Raw genomic sequence first — 19,704 nt, forward strand, 5'->3', positions numbered from 1 at the left:
GAGTATTTTACTGAATAGGGGAAGCTCGAGTGTTGTTGTGACAGAGATGAATGGGGGTGGGGAGATGACACTGTCAAAAAAAGGTCTGTCTTTAATTGTTTTTAAATAAACTTGTTTTGCATCAGTAACAATACATTAATTGTGCATTTAGTTACTTAATATGTTGGGTTTTTTAGTGGAATCTTTAGCTGATTGCAGTCTTAATTTTATGTCTGTATCTAGGAAATTCCTCTGGACCAGGTAGATATAGATAAAGAAAATGAGATGCTAATCACAGTGGCACATTTCCACAAAGAGGTTTTTGGGACATTTGGAATTCCATTCTTGCTGAGGATACACCAGGTACATATGCCTCCCTTTTCTCCTTATGCGATAATCTTTCTGATGTTTCTTAAAATACTGTAAAAGAAATAGAGTTAGTAAAAATTGTTCCTGTTTAAAAAAAGGGGGGGAAAAAAAAGTTCTGCCTCATACATGCATTTTTGTGGTTAAATCCCTTACTGTCTTGATTCTCCTTTGATTCTCCTCAGATTGTTCAGTGTTTCAGTGAGCCTTTTTAGGTCGTGAACATCAAGCTGGTGATTGACATGCTGTATATGTAATATTAAAATAAAAGTAGAATCTGATTTCTAATACTGTGTTAGCAATTCCGATGTAAACTTAGTGGCAGAAGTGGTGAAGCCAATGTTGTTCGGCTTCTTATTGAGACAAATGATTATGACAAATTAGTGAGGTTGCTTTCTTGAACATTTTCTAAGATGACTGCGTTTTATAATTTATTTCATAACTTTAATAATTTGGTATGCTTTATCTTCCAGAGCTGGAAGTTAATATAAGAATGAAAGCTAATTTTGAAAGTTTAATTTATATTAAATTTTTATGTGTTGCTACTCTAACCAAGTGTCACACTATTTCTTTCAATAGGAAAGTGTTTTTGTGAAGGCAGTTAGCACTTGTGCTTTTAAATAATTTTTCTGGTTTTTGTTTGCTAGTTTATATGAAAATTACATAGTTTCATAAAAGTTTTGGAGTGAGAAATGAATCTCTGAATCTTTGTGTCATTTTACCATATTTCCATATTTTTGACCAATGTAGAGTAAAATCTTTGTGTTAATTTTTGGTGGAGACTGCATTTCCCTAAGATAGCTCTATTGATCTTTAAGTTAACACTGTCTGGTATTATATTTCAAGCAGCTTATATACACAACATGCAGAAAAATACTATAAAATTTACTAGTTGAGGGGAAGCATCACAGCTGTAGAGGTTTGAAGAAGCAATATGCTTAGGAAAGATCACTTAAAAATAATAATACGTACATTCTTTAAATCCCTATTTTGCTGCTAATTTTCTAACTTTGTTTCTTAACTTTAACCTGATTTGTATATATTGAGCAAGTCAATTTATGGGATAGATTGCATGAAGATGAATTGATAAGACTCGCAGATGCCGAGTTTATAGAAAGTTGTACATTGTATGTACTCTATTGTAGTAGTGTTGACACTTCAGTAATTTTGGTAATAACTGAGAGATTAAGATATGCAATGTATTCTGATGTAGCTTGAAGTAGGACATGTTTACAGTACCCCTTTTGTTTTTTGATGTTAAAAATCTTGTAATCATTAGGGTGAACACTTCAGAGAAGTTATGAAGCGGATTCAGACAATGCTGGACATACAAGAAAAAGAATTTGAAAAGGTAATTGCAAGTTGGAAGAAGTTTTATTGCTGAAGGCAGACTCTTAAGTTTATTTCAAAAAGTTGGAAAACTGTAAATTAGGGATAAGTGTAGATGTTGATCAGTAGAACAGTTGCTTGCCCTAATGACCTTTCTGAGAATAATTAGGCAGAACATGTAGGACTAGTACTGTGTAAAAGCAAAATAGCTGAACAACCTATAAAAAGTTTGGATAGTACAGAAGCTCAAGAGGCCATGCACTTTAGTTTTCTGCTCAGAGTAGAACTAGCTTAAAGTTAAGTCAGGTTGCTCAGGATTTAACCTAGTTGCAATTTAAATATTCCCAAGAGTGGGAATTCTGCCATGTTCTGAGAAGTTATTTTAGAGCTATATCACTGTCATTGTGAAGGTCTTTTTCTTACTTGAGATCAGAATTATCAGAATTTGTCATTTTTGCAGCTTGTGATAGTAGCCTCTTGTCCTTTTGCTGTGCACCTCTTGGAAAAGTCTGCCTCAGTCTTCACTGTATCACCCTTCAGTTGGTGGAAGACTGGATGTTCCTGTTAGCCTTTTGTTCTCTGAGCTAAATAAACGTTTCCCTTAGCTGCTTCTATGCCTCGTGCTACAGCCCGCTAACTGTCTTACTGGCCTTTGCTGGAACCGCTGCAGTTTGTTTCCAACTCACTTTCATTAGAGGGCCTGAACCTGGACACAGTATTCCGGATGCAGTCTCAAGATTTCCTGACTGTTCATTTTATCCTACTGTCTACGTAGCTGATGAAGATCTTAAACAGGATTGACTTTGGTATCAGCCCCTGAAGAATACCACTCATAACCAGCTGTGTTTTATACTGTGAAGTTAGACTTAGAGGCTTTATTTCAGTACAGTATCTTAACATTTTTCTTCCTTTTCATAGTTTAAATTTGCAATTGTAATGATGGGCCGACACCAGTATCTCAATGAAGATGAGTATGAAGTGAACTTGAAAGATTTTGAGCCCCAACCTGGTGAGTTGTTCTCAGTCTGACTATTATTCTGACCTGCTGAAGTCAGGTTTGCCAGTTATAAGGCAGTTATCCTTAACTCAGAATGCAGAAACAGATCAGTTGTTCTTTGTATGTCAAGTACACTGTATATAGTAACTAAGCAAGTGTTTGCCTATACTTGTATTCACACTTAACTGTTTGTCTTGAGAATATATACATGTATTCTGTAGACATATAAATTACTGCATAGTGTTTGCTTGTGAGCTAAAAGTTCGCGTTTGAACAACCAGCATTTGAGCAACCAAATGGGTCAAATATCTATACAGCATACTTTACAGAAGAGAGTTCTGTTACTTGCACTGTATCTGTATTGCCCGTCTTCTCCTTTGTATATTTGATTCTCACATTGTTATTGGAGTAGATGCTCATGTTACTCCTAAAACATAAGAAGGTGCATCCTCATAAGCTCCTTAAGTGTGCCACAAAGAGGTATTTGAGTTCTCATATTCATTGAAGACATTTCTTGTTCTTTCCTGATACCTTTAACGAATCTGTAGAATTTAACAAGAATATTACATATGTGACTAGGATGCTCTTTAGATTCTTTAGACAAGATTCACCAAACTACAAATTCAGCTCTGTTCTGAATTTGTCAGTGGAGGTGGTCTACCATCTTATTTACTCAACTGATATTTAAAGCGTTATTCTCTGAGGAATATACACATGCAAGAAACCAGGTTATTCATTGAGGAGTCTCACCACAGTCATCTTTGGGGAGTTTTAGTTGGAAATGACATCCTTGAAATTGCAGTTAGGGCTGTATTGAAAGTCATGAGTTGTCTTCCCACCCAAATTTGCCAAATTTGCTCAGATGTTTTTCAAGCTCTGGACTTATATAACAGTTGTAAAGAATTCCTGTGACTGTCCATTTATTTGAAAATCCATATAGAATTAGGCCTGTAGTGTTAATGAGTACTTTATAGGGACCTAGCAAGAAGTCATCTCATTGTGGTATGTCATACAGCCAGGTTTAAGGCTAACGTCTGTGAATATGAGGGGACTTGCCAAAACTTTGGATGTCTCCATGTGAACAGGCCATCAGTGAGCAGAGGGAAGTGTGGTTGATGTCACTGGGGGGACCTGGTTTTCTGCACGCATTGTGAGGGGTCTCTGGATGACTAACTCAGAAGTAGACATTTGTCAGTGGGCAAATAAGCCCTTTCTTGTGTGTTCAGATCAGGCAGAGTCCTGATTTTGTTCTAAGTCATCTTTCTGAGTGCAGGGAAAGGGAAGGCAATAGTCCAAAACAAGTTATTGGACTTTCTGAGCAAAGCTAGAGCCAGTATTGCCGAGGCAATGTGAAAGACTAGGTAACTAGGTCAAAAGTACAAAACGTGGAAGAAATTGGAAAGGGGAGAACTTGGTGTTTGAAGCAGCTGTAGGGAATCTGAGACTAATGGGCTTCCATTTGAGACTTGCCCTTTTGGTATTATAAACTTTGATAGAATTAACTCCCCACAAGATTCTCCTGTTGGGTGATATGATGTCCTAATGACTTCTTATCTAAATAGTATTTCAAGGTGTAGGGCTCACAAGTTTCTACAAATACCAGATTTTAACATGTGCTGAACTTACTGAACTGAAGGTTTGGCTTTCACTAATTTTATCAACATAGTTGGTGTCAATCAATGCTGTCCCTCTCCATTTGTAAAGATGCACTCTAATGACAATTGTGCTAACAGCGTATGATTTCATTTCTTTCTTTAAAAGACATTATGGTGATCTCAGCCAGATTGGCAGTACTTTTACATTGGACATTGACCATTACGTCTAAAAGGAAAATTATTTTGATTTGAAGAAAATACATCCAAAAATGCAGATGCAGGCAACCAGAAAGGTCAAGTGTTTTATGCTTTAGTGATTGCAGATGATGTCCTGAAATATAGGAGTGTGCTCTCTTGCTGGGGGGCTATTTAGTTTGTGCCATTATCATTTCACTTCAAAGAACATTTGATGCTCTCCATTGAAGACATTTTAAAAGGTAGTATTTTCCATTTGCAAGAAGTACATGGAATGTGTTTTTTCATGAAAATTAGCAGTAGGTAAAAACAATATTGGGTTGAACACGTGAAAAATTTTGTATGGTTTCTGCATAGTCCAAATATGACTATTTTTTTTCTCAGAAAATAAGTACAAGGTCGGTTACATGATTTCTTAATAAACTCATAATTTGCATTTTACATGTTTTTAAGAATGTTCCTACTTAAACCAGGTGATAAGAATAGCTTAATACAGCAGCAATCACTTATACTGTGGCAAATACTATAGGTTATCATATTTAGATTATGATTTCCTCTTTCAAGCACCGCCTAGCACTTCTGTGAAAGGTGGTACTCCAGTTGACTTCAATTGGCATGCTTCTAGCTATAAATTGCAAAAGCAAGGGTTGTTTTTTGTTGTTTTTTAACTTTAGCATATACTTCACTGCTATAAACTCCTGTAAGTGACTGAAGAGGAGGAAAACAAGCTACCTGATGCAGAAAACAGTTGTAGAAATATTACTGGGAGGAAAGTTGTGGTCAGGAAAGCAGCTGTTATGGCTGGGGATTATAAGAGTGTTCTGCAGCCCTCTTCCATGCTGTATGATTCCTAGCAAACTGAACAGGGCATGCATGAGTAGTTTGTGTAAAGGAGTCTTTTCAACTTACTCTTAAAAACTTCATTTTTTTTCTCTTTTCTTTTCTAGGCAACATGTCTCATCCAAGGCCATGGCTAGGGCTTGACCATTTCAATAAAGCCCCAAAGAGAAGTCGCTACACTTACCTTGAAAAAGCTATTAAAATCCATAACTGACTTACTTAACCAGATTGTCAAGGCAAGGGACAAAAATAAGTGTGTGTGTGCACCTTTTTAACAACTGTAGAACTTTGGTACACGTGCACTATATCTGAAGTCTTCAGCAAGAGGATTTGCTGCTGATGTTAATTTTATTTTGTTGAGGCTGTTCAGTTTGGCTTCTCTGTATCTATTGACTGCCCTTTTTGAGCAAAATGAAGGTGTTTTTATAAAGCTTGGATGCCAATGAGAGTTATTTTATGGTAAACGTAATGCAAGGCAATTGTCAGCATAATGAGGGAAGAGTTTAGTAGAACAGTTGACATTGGCAAAATATTTGTCTGTAGTACGTTTATAGATGGCATAAGCTGGCTGGCTGCCCTTCCTGGTATGGTATTCACCATCACTGCAGCTAGTAAGTCTTATGTTTAGACTCACATCAGATTTATTTCCTTCAGTTATACTTTAAATGACATTTTTGTGCATTTGTAAATGCAAAAAACTCACATCATCAATAAATAGCAATCTCTACTTCATTGTGTACATTGTTGGCACTTATTCGGGATTTTTGTCTCCTCCAGCTGCATAGAATCTTTTTTAATGAACTAGTTTTCATTTAATTTAGTCACTACTTTGCATCCTGTTTTGCCAAGTGGATGCCCTGACTCCTAAAATGAGATATTTGGGTCTTTTTATTAAATTATCAACCATTGTTGAATACAGTTGCAATTTATTATGCCATCTTCTGGGAAACAGAATGACACTCAAAGTTGGCAAAAGCAAGTGAAAGGATTATAAATATCATTAATTTAGTTAACATGGGAAGAGATGGGGAAAACACAAGAAATAGCCTTTTAGCACAGAGGGGCATGCTCACTAGTATTTAGTAAGCTGTTGACTTTGTATAAAAAAGGAAGAAAAAAAAAAGAAAAAAAGAAAAACTGAAATTGTATATTTAATGAATGAACATGTACAATTTAACACTTGGAGGTTAATTTTGTTGGGTGAGTCTGCAAGTGAATTTCACTGATGTTGATATTCATTGTGTGTAGTTTTATTTCAGTCCCCAGACTGCTTCCTTTTATTTTGGAGCTAATGCCAGCCGCGTGTCTAGTTTTGAGTGCAGTAAAGATAGAATCAGCAATCCACATTTAATTTTACATTTTTTTCCAGTATTTTATTTTGTTTCTGTAGCCGCAGTGTACAACAACTCTTCCTGTATATTGCCTTTTTTTGCTGGAAAATGTTGTATGTTGAATAAAATTTTCTATAAAATTTTTCTTCGGTGAGTGATGACATGGAAGTTGAAGAAGATTTTCTCTTCTCCCTGGAAATAGTGTTCTGGGAAAGTACTTTTATTTGTGGGGTTTTGCTAAAGGTGTGTTTTCTTGTTTTCAGTGTTGACAATTGTATAACCCTCATATTGGTTGTTTTGGAGTTTGGGGGGAAATTTGTGGGGTTTTGTGTTCAGTTGTTTTAGGTTTTGTATTTTTTTTTTTTCTTTTTTTGTTTTGTTCTGTTTTTGGGTGTCTTGTTTTTTTTTTTTTTTTTTTTTTTACCTCCTAACTAGTTTCATTTGAGCTTAACAAATAGAAGGGTTTTCCTGGAAGGAACCATGTACAAATACTATGAATGGAAAAATTATTTTGCTAGTTTGTTTGTAAAGCTTGTAGTAGAGTCTTTGTGGTAGACTTGACTCTGCCTGCCTGTACAAAATTTTGTCGTCCAGATTCTCAAGTCTAATATTATAAATGGTGTGAAATTAAAATCTGGAGTCTCTAAAGGTAAGCTCCCTTAATAGAGTGATAGGTTTCCTCTGTAGTGTGCTCCCTGTATTCATAACCAAAACAAAGTTCTTAGAAGCTTCCTTTTCTCAGACCTACCAATAAACATTTAGTAGGGGTTGTATACATGTGATGGCCTTTATACTTTCTTTTCTGAGATGTGGGTGCTGGTGATAACTGAAAACACCAGCAAGTATTTTTAAATTGAATTTTAAGATATTTTGTTCATTTAGCTTTAAAAATGCGTTAATCTCCAATATTAGGTGTGTTTAAATTTCTTTTTAATTTATATGCCGTGGTGCTTTTAACTGTCTCCAATTCCCAGTCAAAGCAAACTAGTTTACATTGCTTTTGTCGTCTGAGTACATAGATTACAGGTAGAAGGAAGTGCTTAAATAGCATGCCTTAAATGGATCAAGGTTTCCTTTGACTTGTATTTGCATTGAACTGGTGAGAAAGGTAATGCAATCCAAGACAACTGGTACTTTCACTAGTAGTACTTGGGTTGTCTCTACAGGCTTTCAGTAAATATCAGGGTTTGTATTCAAAATACATCTGTAAAATTAGGTAACTCCGATCAGCGGTAGTACGCCCTAATTATATTTTGTGAATTCGTTGTTATGGTAGACAGATATGAAATCGAGTATCTGAATGTCACTAACTTTTAGCACTAATTTATGGAATTCTGGCAGCTTCTAGGGAATATCTTATGAAATCGCAATACTTCCTATTTCAGAAGAAAATACTGCTAACAAAGTAAATTTTGTGTGCCTTTTGATTTTTAAATGACTAGTTCTTACATGCTTCAGTATTTGTGCAATTCCCACAACAATTTTGAAAAGACAATACATTAAGGCATTCCGTATGCACTATTTCCAGTAACTGAAGTTTTTTATGGGGAAAAAAAAATGGAGCACAAATAACTTACTACTCAAATGTAGAAACACACACAGCTATGAAGAGGAAGAATGGAGGTTTTCTCAGGTGCAGTATCTTTGTTTAGCTCATTCTAAAAATTTACAATAGTGCAGTCTTCAAAGCTACTGTGCTTTCCATTTCTAATTCAGATATTGGAATTATCTGGATAAGAGCAAATGCATTAAAATAACTTAATGATAATAAGTGTTAAGCAATAAGGATGTAGATTCATGGTACACAGGATCAGAGCACCATGATGTTAATGGCCCGTCTGAATTCTTGAAAATAGCAAGAATTGTTCCTGTAGATTTACATAGTGCCTTTTATTCTAAAGGAGTCCAAAGCATTCTGTGAAATCTAAGCAAATCACACCAGTGAAATAGTTTGACTAGAGAGTGACAGCCAACAAAAACACCCTTTATACAAGAAGGCTTGCTTAGCAGCACCAGGACGAATTCATACTGCTGCAAGACACGTCAGAGGGATCAGGCCGATGTCATGCCACAGGACGTGCAGTGCCCGGTGCTGTGTCTACCTCAGCTGCTGCCCCTCGGAGCTGGGACCCAGCCTGCTGCTCCCCAGGGCCTCGGACCTGGAGCTTGGACCGCCCTCAGTCCTGCAGGCTCTGTGCTGGCTGCAGGCATCAGCACGTAGATCTAAGCGATGCTGTGTTTTGCTATTTGATAACCTTTGTGAGAAATCTTTTTTTTTTTTTTTTTTTTTCTGTAGGAACTGTATATATTGTAAATAAAATAGATAAGGGTAAACACTGGATTTGTGTCTTGTCCGTTCCTTTTTTGAAAAGAAACAAAAGTGAAAGGGTTGCTCAGAAGTCAAGGTGATTTTGATTAGATGGAGGAGATGAATTTTGTAAAACTCAACTAAATCATGTCAAGAATGACATTCATAATGTAAGTAGACTTGGCCAGAGGGTAAATACTGAGTTCTGCAGCAATTCCTAGGGTTTCAGCTCTTCCTGTTTTTCCTCAGAGGATCTAAGCAAGCATTTAGATATTGAGGTAGCAAGGGTCAGGGTTTAGCATGTGCGTGGCCTGGTGTCATTTATCCTTTGCTTTTACATGAGCCTGGCCTTTAGGATCTGAAAAAGGGGCTACACCAGGCAATAGCTGGAGTCTGCCTTTCTTATAAAATACTTGCATAAGCTATTGTGCCTCCAGATATTGGTGCAAAAATGTTTTGACTACTTTTGCTAATATCCTCCGCACATCTTAAATCATATGCATCATTTCTTTCTGTTATGCATATATTCAGGGTTATTTGTTTCTGCACTTGCCTTCTAAATGTTATCCAACTTGATGTGTATTCACTGTTATTTAGAGGTAAAGCTTATTCTTTCACAGACAGATTTTAAAATTGAGAGAAAACCTAACATTTAAAAATATTTGAAATGGAAAAAATCTGGCTGATGTCTGTTTGGCTGCTTGTGGATTTTACCATCGTGGTGTTACTTCCTGTTAGGTCAAAGTGATTAAGGAGGCTGTGTCACCGGAGGATGCAGATTTACTGACCTTGTTATCATATGAAAGCCAGGGCAGCCCCTAGAATGGCCTTCCTTGCCCGTTACTTCTGCCACTGGGTTGAGAAGGCCGGAGGTGTTGGGTCTGGCCTTTGTGCAGGTCCCTGGGATTCACCATGAAGGGTTCCTGTATGGAAATAGCTCACCAGAGAAATTTTACTACCAAGCTTGTACTGCTCTCAGAGCTTCTAGGTCGATGTTTATGATGTCAATATTATAAAAGCCTTTGTATTCTTCAGTAAAATTCCCTGCATCCAGCTAGTTTAATAGCTTGGTATTCACTGGTATGCCCCCCCCCTTCCCTTTCTCCCCTCTCCCCCCAGTCTTCAAATTGTTTGAAATCCTTTGTGGTCTAGAGGCCTCTTTTTAGCTGTATTCCTCTGACTGGAGCCTTGTGCTGTTCTGCAGAGATCCTACTGTAGCAAGGTGACCAATGTGTTCAGCCTAGGAGCTGGCTGATGATATTGAAGGCCTTTTACAGCCTAGATGATTCTGTGTTTCTGTGATGCCGGGGACAGGGAACAAGTAGCTGGGAGAGGCCAGTTTAATGAGAGCATTTATACAAGCCGTAGACGAAGAGAAATGCATTGGGGTCAAGATGTACCGCTGCCCTCAGGGCTGTACCGAACACTTCTATCAGATTGTTTAATGTGAAAACAATTCAGATACAGATCATGGACAGTTTGTTTCCAGGTAGCATAATTTGACCACCTGCTGTGCTCAAGTCCTGAGGATAATTGATGACAGGTTTGTTGCATGGGATCATTCTGGCACTAAATCACAGCTTAGGCTAATTGATGCCCAGCTGCATCAATTTAAGCATGATAGGTGATGATCTGTGGAACTCTGAATTACACTTGCTCTGTTACTAGCAACAATTTTCAACAGTGCCTCTTGCTTTTTGCTGTTCTCATCAAAAAGGTGAGGTGTCTTCAATTTTTGGTGTCTGCCAGGCTGAAACATCAGCCTGCTGCTTGCTGTAGCACAGACGTTAGCTTGGGCTACACATGAGTTTGATTTGTCTGGAAAATAGTCGTGTAATGGTTTTTACTTACCTGATACAACATGGCAAAAAAAGTACACTTGTATTATTCTCTGTTCAAACACTGGAGTTCTCATACTTATATATGCTCCTCAAAAGCGCATGCACAAATCTACAGTAGTTCAGCTATATCCATTTAAAAATGTGCTACTAGCTAGATAGATGCTATTTGTAATAAAGACAAGCTCCAGGTAGTTTAAGATGACTGCACGAGGAGGAATGCCACTCTGAGAACTAATTTCTGATGCATTCTTCAAACCTACAGCTTTCACTTTTTCAGAATTCAGAATTGTAACACTGCCACCCGCTGGAGCGCTGGCAGCACAGCGCGGGTATCGGGGCTCGTGTACAGCCGGTACAAACTGCGTCCTGCTGGCGAACGCTTACTGGGTGCCACTGGGGCAGGGTTAGGCTGTAGCAGGGACAAATTCAGGAAAAATCAAGAGTCGATGCTACCTAGAGCTTATGATTATCTGTCATACGTGTGGTATTGAATAAGCTGCGTTGCCAATGTACGCATGTAGGCCAACTCTGGCTGGTATTTATTTACATATTAAAAAAAGGTCTGTTTTAGTTTTCTCATCAGATTCACAGACAAAATAGAATGACTGTCTATGGAAAAAAAAAAAAAAGTACTTTTTTTTTTTTTTTTTTAAAGGACCTTCCTGTAAGTGTGTATCTAGAGTACATAACCAGTGGAAGCAAACGGTCCCTAAATTTTAGGGTGTGGGGAGGTCTAGTTATAGAAAACAAAAGAAACCACAACACTCACTTTTTGAACTTTTTGAACTTCCTTCTGTTAGCAGCAGTGATATCTTCTCTGTAGTCGCATTTAAATCCTTTCGGGGCTTTTTCAAGTTAGCAGTTTTTTGGGTGTTAAGACTGTCAGTAAATACAGGCTCTATGTGTGGGTTTGTTTTCTTTTTTTTTTTTTTTTTTTCTGTTACAACTCTATAGTTTTTGAAAGCAAATCATTAATTAAAACCTCAATCCCTTGTTAGTTTTTTTTATTATTATTCAACCTTCCCAAAAGCAGCTGCAGTTATAAAATTCATTAAAAACATGACCCCATGTTTCTACAAGGAAAATGGCTGCTACTTCCAAAGCAGGCCGGAGTTGTTGTTAAGCATTCAGGCTGCAAGGTTTTACTTCTGTCACACAAGTTACTTGTTTGCAGCTTCATGAATGCAGTGTTCATGTGCTGCCTCCCCTCAGCCAGTGATCTGGACATGTGCGATCTGCACGGGCAGCAGAAGGGAGGTGAGGTGCCTGATCTGGGCAGGCAGGCCTCACGGTTCCTTTCTCCAGAAGCACAGAAGGTCTGAGGAAGCCCATGGAAGATGTAAGCAAGTGCTGACAACACACCTCAGCTATGGTCTTTGTGCCTGACGTGAGGAGAGGGTGCCCCTGTTCAGACCTACCCTGTCTGTCCCTACAGCCTTAATGCTTCACAGTTCGTGTTAGTGTTCGAGGAGTGAGAGGATGTTGCATTCAAATACAACAGCGTGGCCAACCTGGCTATACGGTAACCTGTAAGTACACTAAGAACTACAGTAAAATAGTTGCTTGAAAAGACTGTGATCACTTCTACATGGTTGAAGATCGATATAGTTGCAGATATGTAGAGGGATGTGGAAAGACAAATTTAGAAGCTGTAACGGTAATGCAAATGGAAGAAGCTACACCAGTGAAGGAAACTAAAAAGTTTTGAATTATGTGCTTGCTGTGTACAGGGCATTGGTTGCGCCTGGTTCTCCATGTTCTTCATTTCTAGTCTGCTTGTACACCTGTGGCTCTCCTACAACGAGCACAACCTCAAAGCTAAGTAGAGATACTGCTTTCTTTCCTTAAAAGTAGGCTAAAGTATGATCACGCTCTTACTGTCCTTGTGTGATAGCCATCACAGCGTCACTGATTAACAAATCTGAGTCTCAGTCCAGAAGAGATCCTGTGCACGTGTGGTCGGTGCAGCAGTTTCGGCAGTGGCAGTAGCTCTGAATTTGAGGGACTGAAGCTCCCCCATGGGGATGCTGGTGGGACACAGACACATGGAAGTCCTGGCACCCTCAGGCTAAGAGCCTGTGGGGTTGCCCTGCCTCTCGTGTGTAAAACAGCTGGAGAAGGCCCAGCGCGATGAGGTAGAACAGCGTTCTGCTCAGGCAGAGCGGGTTTCGAACGGCACCCAGGAGCCGGGGTTTGGTGGAAGCCGAAGGCTGCCGCGTGCCTCCTCTGTCCCCCTTGCTCCAGCTGGGCCCAGCCCCGTCCCTCCTTCCTCCCTCGTGGCTCGGCTCGGGGCTTGCCCCGGGGAGGAGCTCGGCCCCGCCGGGGGCCTGGGCCCCCCAGGGGGCGGCCGAGAGCCGCGCGGGAAGGGCGGGGGCCGGGTCTGAGGCGGGTGCCCCAGCGGGGAGGCCGGGCCGGAGGAGCCGTGAGGTGCCCGGGGAGAGCGGCTGGGGGGCGGGAAAGGAGAACAGGGGCGGTCCGGGGGTTCCCTCAGGTCGGTAGCGCAGAGGCGAAAGCTGACTAGGGAGTTCTGGCTGTTTTATTACTGAAAGTTTGAATTTGTGATGATTTTGTATAGAAGCTGTGGGAAAGAGCACAGGTAGATCGTATGTTCTGCTGAAAGAATCACAAGAAGCAGACTTGGCTCATGAACAGCGTGGTGTGGTCAAATGCTTCGGGAGGTTTCCTGATGTCGCAGGTGGATTGGAGCAGCTCTGCAGCAACGCGCTTCGTGCTCCCGGCGAGCTGGGTCGTAGCTGGGGAAGTTTTTGCCTTGCCTCTGGCCTGGCCTCCTCCACACCACTACGCAGGCTGGTGGTTTCCCCAGCTTGCCTGACTCCGTTCCCCAGTGGTATGAGGCTCTTGCAGCCGCCCTGTCCTTCAGGAGACGTCGATGCATCAGTGCTTGGGTTTGGTTCTGTGAAGTGGAGTGGAGTGGGTGAGTGCTGGGATGCTGCCTCTACCCCAGTCTCTCAAGACTACCTTCTTTCTGTGGCTTATTTCCCTGAAGAACTAAAACACAGATTTTCATCAAATAATGTCAGGCTAAATGGGACGCTTTATAGTTCTTCTAGCTGCGTGGTTTCTACAGATCTTCCGGAGCATGAGCAGGGTGCCTTCAGCCATGGGAAATTTGTTGTATCTCATATGTAACACAACAATGAAAATCTCATAACAGCATTTCATCAATAAATAATAACCAGCTACCCCTGTACCACTCACAGCCCTGCAGGGGTAGGTCACATACAAAGAACACAGAAAAAATCCCGACCAGTCAGTTTTAGTGCATATAAGGTAAGTGCTTCTCTAACACGTGCTTGTCCAAGCCTCTTGGTTACTGGTGGGTTGAAAAGTCTGTGTCCCAGCTGGGTTGGAGATCTGAGAGTAGTAGTAGCAGCACTGAAGTATTCACTAGCTGGTCACTTTATAACTCAAGAGAACTATTCAAACAGAGCATGAAATAAGTGAAAATGTAAATTAGTCTTTAAGGCTTTTCATTTTGAAGTCAGTCCAACCATGGGATGGTAAACTCCAGATGACTTAGCCAGAGAGCTGCAGAACAAAGCCTACTCATAGGTTTCCTGGCAGTAGTTTGACATGTGGAATCTTACACCATTAGGGAACAGAAACTTGGCATCATCTGGTTGCATAAACTCTGTCCCTATAGTCTTTTGTATCTATAAATATGAAAATGGCAGCATGGGCAGTAATGGTCTGCATCCTTGAAGATCTTCACGAAGAAAGGTACAAAGCAGCATCCAAAACAGCACCTACAGGCAAAGAGGAAATGGACATGCATGAAGTGATTTACTAACTTTTCTTTTTATTGGCTTCCTCTATTTTTTGTCTGCCATTTCACAGCATGAATCCTCTTGTCTCCCAGGTTTCTTAATATTTAAATTATCTTCCCAAAGACTAATCATCTTCACTGCTAACACCTTATGTGTTAGTCTGATTCTGAATTATGATAGGGAAGTGAATAATCTTTTACTTGTCTTATGAAAAGTAATAACGTACTTGATTAAATTTAGCATCCCTGGCAGCCATGATGACTGTGTCTAGTACGGACAGACTGGCTTCTTAGGTTGTACAGAGAAGGGCTAACTGTCTATATAAGCATTAACTAGAATTTTATTTTTTAATGGATCTATCTTTTTAAACTTCTGCTACGAAGAATCTCTGATGTATACATGAAAGCTTACCCAACCATACACAAGCTGGTGCACAGAAGGTAAGACAGTCTGCCCAGCCTGTAGGTGACCTGTGTGGTGATGTGCTGGCGGCAGGAAGGACATATTGTGGATGTTGGTCTGCTTGAGAAGATTCCTGCTACTATGATCGGAGGCTGAGACACCAGGTAAACTGAGTTTAAGAGGAAACAAGAAGCAGCAAAATTAGAAGGATGTGGAGTATTTTACACATTATCAATCCTTAGTTGTAGAATGTAGGTTCTTAAAATGACCAGTCTAGAGCCACTTCTGTTACTAGTATCGACTAAAGGCATATTCACAAGAGCTACTATAATGTTTGTTCCATGTATCCCAACACATTCCTTCTACCAGCCAGTATCTACATGGATAAAGGCATATGCAGGGAACTGCCTACAGGAAAATCTCTACAGTCAGGCAATCTCCACTGCTAAGCGGTGACACTGAGAGTTTATCTTCTGATATTTAACATACTGTGAAAAAGTGTGTTCTCCCTGAAGAAAAGGATTTGAAGGATATAGAGGAGCTTTCTGGATCGGCTTTTCAGTAACTACAAGAAATTCAGAAAAGTAGTTACTACATTATACAAACGTCATCAGTCATATGCCAGCATGACTCCAGTTAGTAACGTGTAACTTCCCTCATGTCTTTGTAGTCTGGATTTGAGTCAGTTATACCTCCTTGAGAAGTGTGCACCTTGTAGCTACAAGAAAGACTTTACAGAAATATTTTCAGTGAAAAATCCCATTTCAAGGCTCCTAAAACAAGTTAAGGGTACATTCAAACTGTAGCCTAAAACAAAGATCTGGGAGTGGGAAGGTGGTGTCTGTTAGACAGGTAGGATGTATGATATCTGAGTTTGTCTCCTGGTCTTAGGTATTTTAAAAAACACAGACATCTTCCTTCCTTCCTTCCCATAAGAGATGGTATTTGACTTTCTTTGAAGCCTTTCCTCAGTGTCTCCTTTGAGCTTGTCCACTTAAATAAAGGTTACTAGAAAAGGAACAATAAAATAAACTGGACTTAAAATAATTATTATGAAAGTCCTAGCTGGTTCAGAAAAAGAGTGCTTCTGCAGACTGGCAACTGCTGGAAAATGAGTCTGAGTCTGTCATCTTAGGTTATCTTCCAACATTTCTGGGGAAATTTTCCATCTTCTTAGATTGTGATTGTTCAGAAAACTCCATCTTTGTAGACTTGAAAACCAAAACCATTTTGCTTTTGTTAGCAGTAGAATTATGATCGTTGTCAGAAACACAGTCCCCCAGCACATACCTGGTTGTTCAACAGTGGTTGTTTCATGATAGGAGTAAGGTGGAGGAGGAGGATATTCATAACCCCCTGTGAAAAGAAAAACAGTAACACAAAAATATGTCCCGCTCATGCCTCCCAAAAGCCCTGTTTGGAGTCAAAGCAGATGCATTGGAAGGTGCCTCACAGGAGAGGCTGACATGACTCAGTGAAGTACAGGATAGGGAACAAATTATATTGATTTGATTCACAGATTTTTAAAGCCAAAAGAGCTCACAGTGACTAGCTGGTCTCATTTTTCTGTACAACATAAGCCAAGAAATCAAATCCTTTTTTCAACATGAATTCTTTGACTGCATCTACTCTAGCATAGCATCAGAGTGACGCTTTGTCTAATTTTAAAAACAAAATCAACAGTACCTCTAACTAGGTTGTTTTAATGATTACTACCTTTACTATTAATATTTGGAATCTTTTCTCTAGTCTGAATTTTATCCAGCTTCAGTTTCCAGCCAAGGAATTCCAACATATCTTTGGCTCTACAAAAAAAAAAAAAAAAGTACCTGATGAGTGACACCTCATTTTTTTTTTTTTAGTTTTTCTGTTGTTTTTGTTTTTCTGGGGGGAGATGGAAGGCTTAATTGTAGAAAAAGAAATTTGTAAGAAATTACAAAGTAAAGAATTTCCTCTCAATCTAAAAGAGGAATTTTTTTTGTATAAGAGGATTATCACTTGGGATGTTTTGTGAAGAATCTGCTTCCTCTGTGGCTCTCTACGCAGGGACAAGACGGTGCAGCTCAGTGTTAGGTGTGTCAGTGCCTGTCTCTAGGAAGTGAGGCTTTTTGTCCCCAACCTCTTGTAAGTTCTTCTGAGTGTTTAGAAAGAAACCAGAGAGCTCTTTGTAAAGAAAAATGTGTACAAAGTGCTGATCAGAGTAAAGTGCTCTGAAATGAGTGACGTTCAGAAGCCCCATGCTCACACATCTAGCCTCGTTAGCCACCTTCTGACCTCCCCTTCTGGTTTCTGCTCCACTCCTGTCTGGTGAGTGGCTATTTCCTCAATAGCAGGAAGGCAGAAGAGGTAAAACCACTGATATCAGTGTCTTTCAATGAGCATGGGCTCCAGCAGGCAGAAGACAAAGCAGTGTTGAGAGACTTGTCATCGTGAGAGCAATGCCCAGTTTCAGAGCAAAAAGCCAACCCAGCAGTACAGCAGCTCTCGGTGCCCGCTTGCAGTCATGGGGCTGCAATGCTAGCAATTCAGTCGCGATGTTCGCTGTGAGATGGCACTGGGGAGGGGTTGCTCATTGCTACGCAACCCAGGTACAAAACTGACTCATCTAGGAAGAGCAGCTCCGGGCAGCAGGAGTGTTTGGGAAGACACCAGTCCTCTGGAAAACTAGATCACGGTTTAAGTAAGACCTAGCCAGTCTGTGTACAGAGTTTGCTGGCTGAACACTTGCTTGTTAGGAATACGGAATTACTGTAGAAAGACGTCTGCAACTCCTTTTCCAGTAAAGCAATTGTTGTTAGGAAAATGAGTAACTAAACCAACACAAATATATGTGTTTTCCATTTTAAGTGGAGTGCCCATTAGGAGACTATACCAGCTTGCCTACCTCAAGCTGGGTTTTATACACTGGCACAGGCACCTTCTAAACCCATCATGTCCTAACAAAGCCAGGCCCTTTATGAGGTGGCTTAGTTATGCTCTGGAAAACAGCTATCAGTGTCTGCCCCACAGCCACAGGGAGCATGCTCTTTCCGACCCCCTCCTGGCAAAAGCTGCTTACCCTCTTGGCTGCAGTACTCTGGTGCAGAGGGTTCTTGCCTGTAGGGTTCTTGATGCTGCTCATACATAACCATGGGAATTTCCACACGTTGCTTCTCACGAGCCATCTCTGTAGTTCACCTGCCAAAAGCAGTACAAGACATCTCCTGTAAGTGACTTTCAGTGCCCTGCACTTGTCAGTGCCTCCTTCTGTAATTCCTAGTTCTTATACTTGGCTTTCACATAGAGGAAAACCAGCAGTTCTAATGTTCTAGCTGTTTTACAGACTGAAGTGTGGTCAGTTACTGTTACACTTCCTCATAAGGAAAATGGGAAGGAGGAACAGAAATTACAATATCGCTTTATTTATTTCTTTGTGTTGGAAAGATAAAACTGTTCACCCAGAAAACACTACGCAAAGTGGGACTGAAAGTGTTACCTTCAGAGAAAAGTTGTATTTTTTTTCCTATGAATTGTCAAAATGATCAAGGAAAGGAAGATCACACTTCAGAGCACCTGTAAAATCCCTTCACGTGTCATTAAGTCAGAGCGTGCAACTGTGCAACCCATGGCAATTTGGATCGTTCATGTGCTTATTGTGCAACCTTATCACCATTGCTATGACCAGTTCTGTACCGTGAAACTATTGTCTCATCACTACTGTGACATGCTTCTGTTGGGCAAGATCATCATTAAATATGACTGTGCTACCTGAGGCTCTGAACAAGATGAGGCCACAAAGTATGTGTGTTTTGCAGGTGTTAGCAGGGACTGCTCACAACACAGGAGAGGGGGAGGAGGAGGAGGACGCAGCTACAGATGTGTGTTTGTATTACTGTGAATAGAAAGGTGTTAATTACTCATTAAGCACCAAAGCTTAATGGGGCAAAAAGCACCAAAGATAGAATCACAGAATGGTCTGGGTTGGAAGGGACCTTAAAAATCACCTAGTCCATGCCCCTGCCATGAGCAGGGACATCCTTCACTAAACCAGGTTGCCCAAATCCTCACCTGGCTTTGAACGCTTAGAGTGGTGGGGCTTCCACAGCTGCTCTGGGCAACCTGTTCCAGTGCCTCACCACCTTCATCGTGAAATGTTTCTTCCTCATATTCAATCTAAATCTCTACTCTTTCAGTTTAAAGCTATTGCCCCTTATCTTATCATACAGGCACTATTTTTTTTTTAAGCTTGTCTTTGTCTTTCCATCGTCTTTCTTACAAGCCCCTTTTATATATTGAAAGGCTGTGTTAAGGTCTCCCCAGATCCTTCTCTTCCCCAGGTTGAGCAGCCCCATTAATCTCTGCCCCTTTTCACAGGAGAGGTGCCCCAGCTCTCTGATCATTGTTGTGGCCTCCTCCGGACCTTCTCCTACAGGTTCTTGTCCCCCTTGTGCTGAGGGTCCCAGCAGCACTGCAGGTGGGACCACAAGATAGTAGAAGGCGAGAATCACCTTCCTCAGCCAGATGCTTCTGAGGGCTGCCGAACGAGTGTAGCACAGGGTTGCTGCTGCTCAGGGAACTCCACGGAGCACCTTGCGGTCCAACTACATGTCCTCTGTCACCATGCAGGTGCCTTCCCTGTTTTGGGTCAGGGCTGTGGCCATCCCACGCAGTCATGAGCGATTATGTTAAGAGACATTTGGGTAAGTGAGTAGAGACTGAGAAATGTAACATGTGGCAAGTCGGCACAAGCTGCA

At 40.5% G+C, this 19,704-nt stretch overlaps 2 protein-coding genes across 2 annotated transcripts in view; one reads left to right on the forward strand and one right to left on the reverse strand.

The window, feature by feature from the left end:
• The window catches only part of USP7 (ubiquitin specific peptidase 7), a 71,582-nt gene extending 65,542 nt beyond the window's left edge, over positions 1 to 6,040 (forward strand). The window contains exons 28-31 of the mRNA XM_084296201.1: positions 223 to 342; positions 1,625 to 1,696; positions 2,593 to 2,683; positions 5,409 to 6,040. Of these exons, the coding sequence (XP_084152327.1) occupies positions 223 to 342; positions 1,625 to 1,696; positions 2,593 to 2,683; positions 5,409 to 5,515 (390 nt within the window). The 3' untranslated portion in view covers positions 5,516 to 6,040. The remainder of the gene's footprint in view (positions 1 to 222; positions 343 to 1,624; positions 1,697 to 2,592; positions 2,684 to 5,408) is intronic.
• An 8,399-nt stretch (positions 6,041 to 14,439) lies between these two features.
• LITAFD (LITAF domain containing) lies at positions 14,440 to 18,135 on the reverse strand (the record flags this gene model as incomplete). The annotated part of the gene is made up of 4 exons (XM_084296141.1): positions 14,440 to 14,548; positions 14,981 to 15,140; positions 16,262 to 16,327; positions 18,030 to 18,135. The coding sequence occupies 4 exons, from the start codon at positions 18,133 to 18,135 to the stop codon at positions 14,440 to 14,442; spliced, it is 441 nt and encodes a 146-aa protein (XP_084152267.1).
• Positions 18,136 to 19,704: the final 1,569 nt, after the last annotated feature.

This window comes from Netta rufina, assembly GCF_964035555.1.
Source record: "Netta rufina genome assembly, chromosome: 15".
Lineage (NCBI taxonomy): Eukaryota > Metazoa > Chordata > Aves > Anseriformes > Anatidae > Netta > Netta rufina.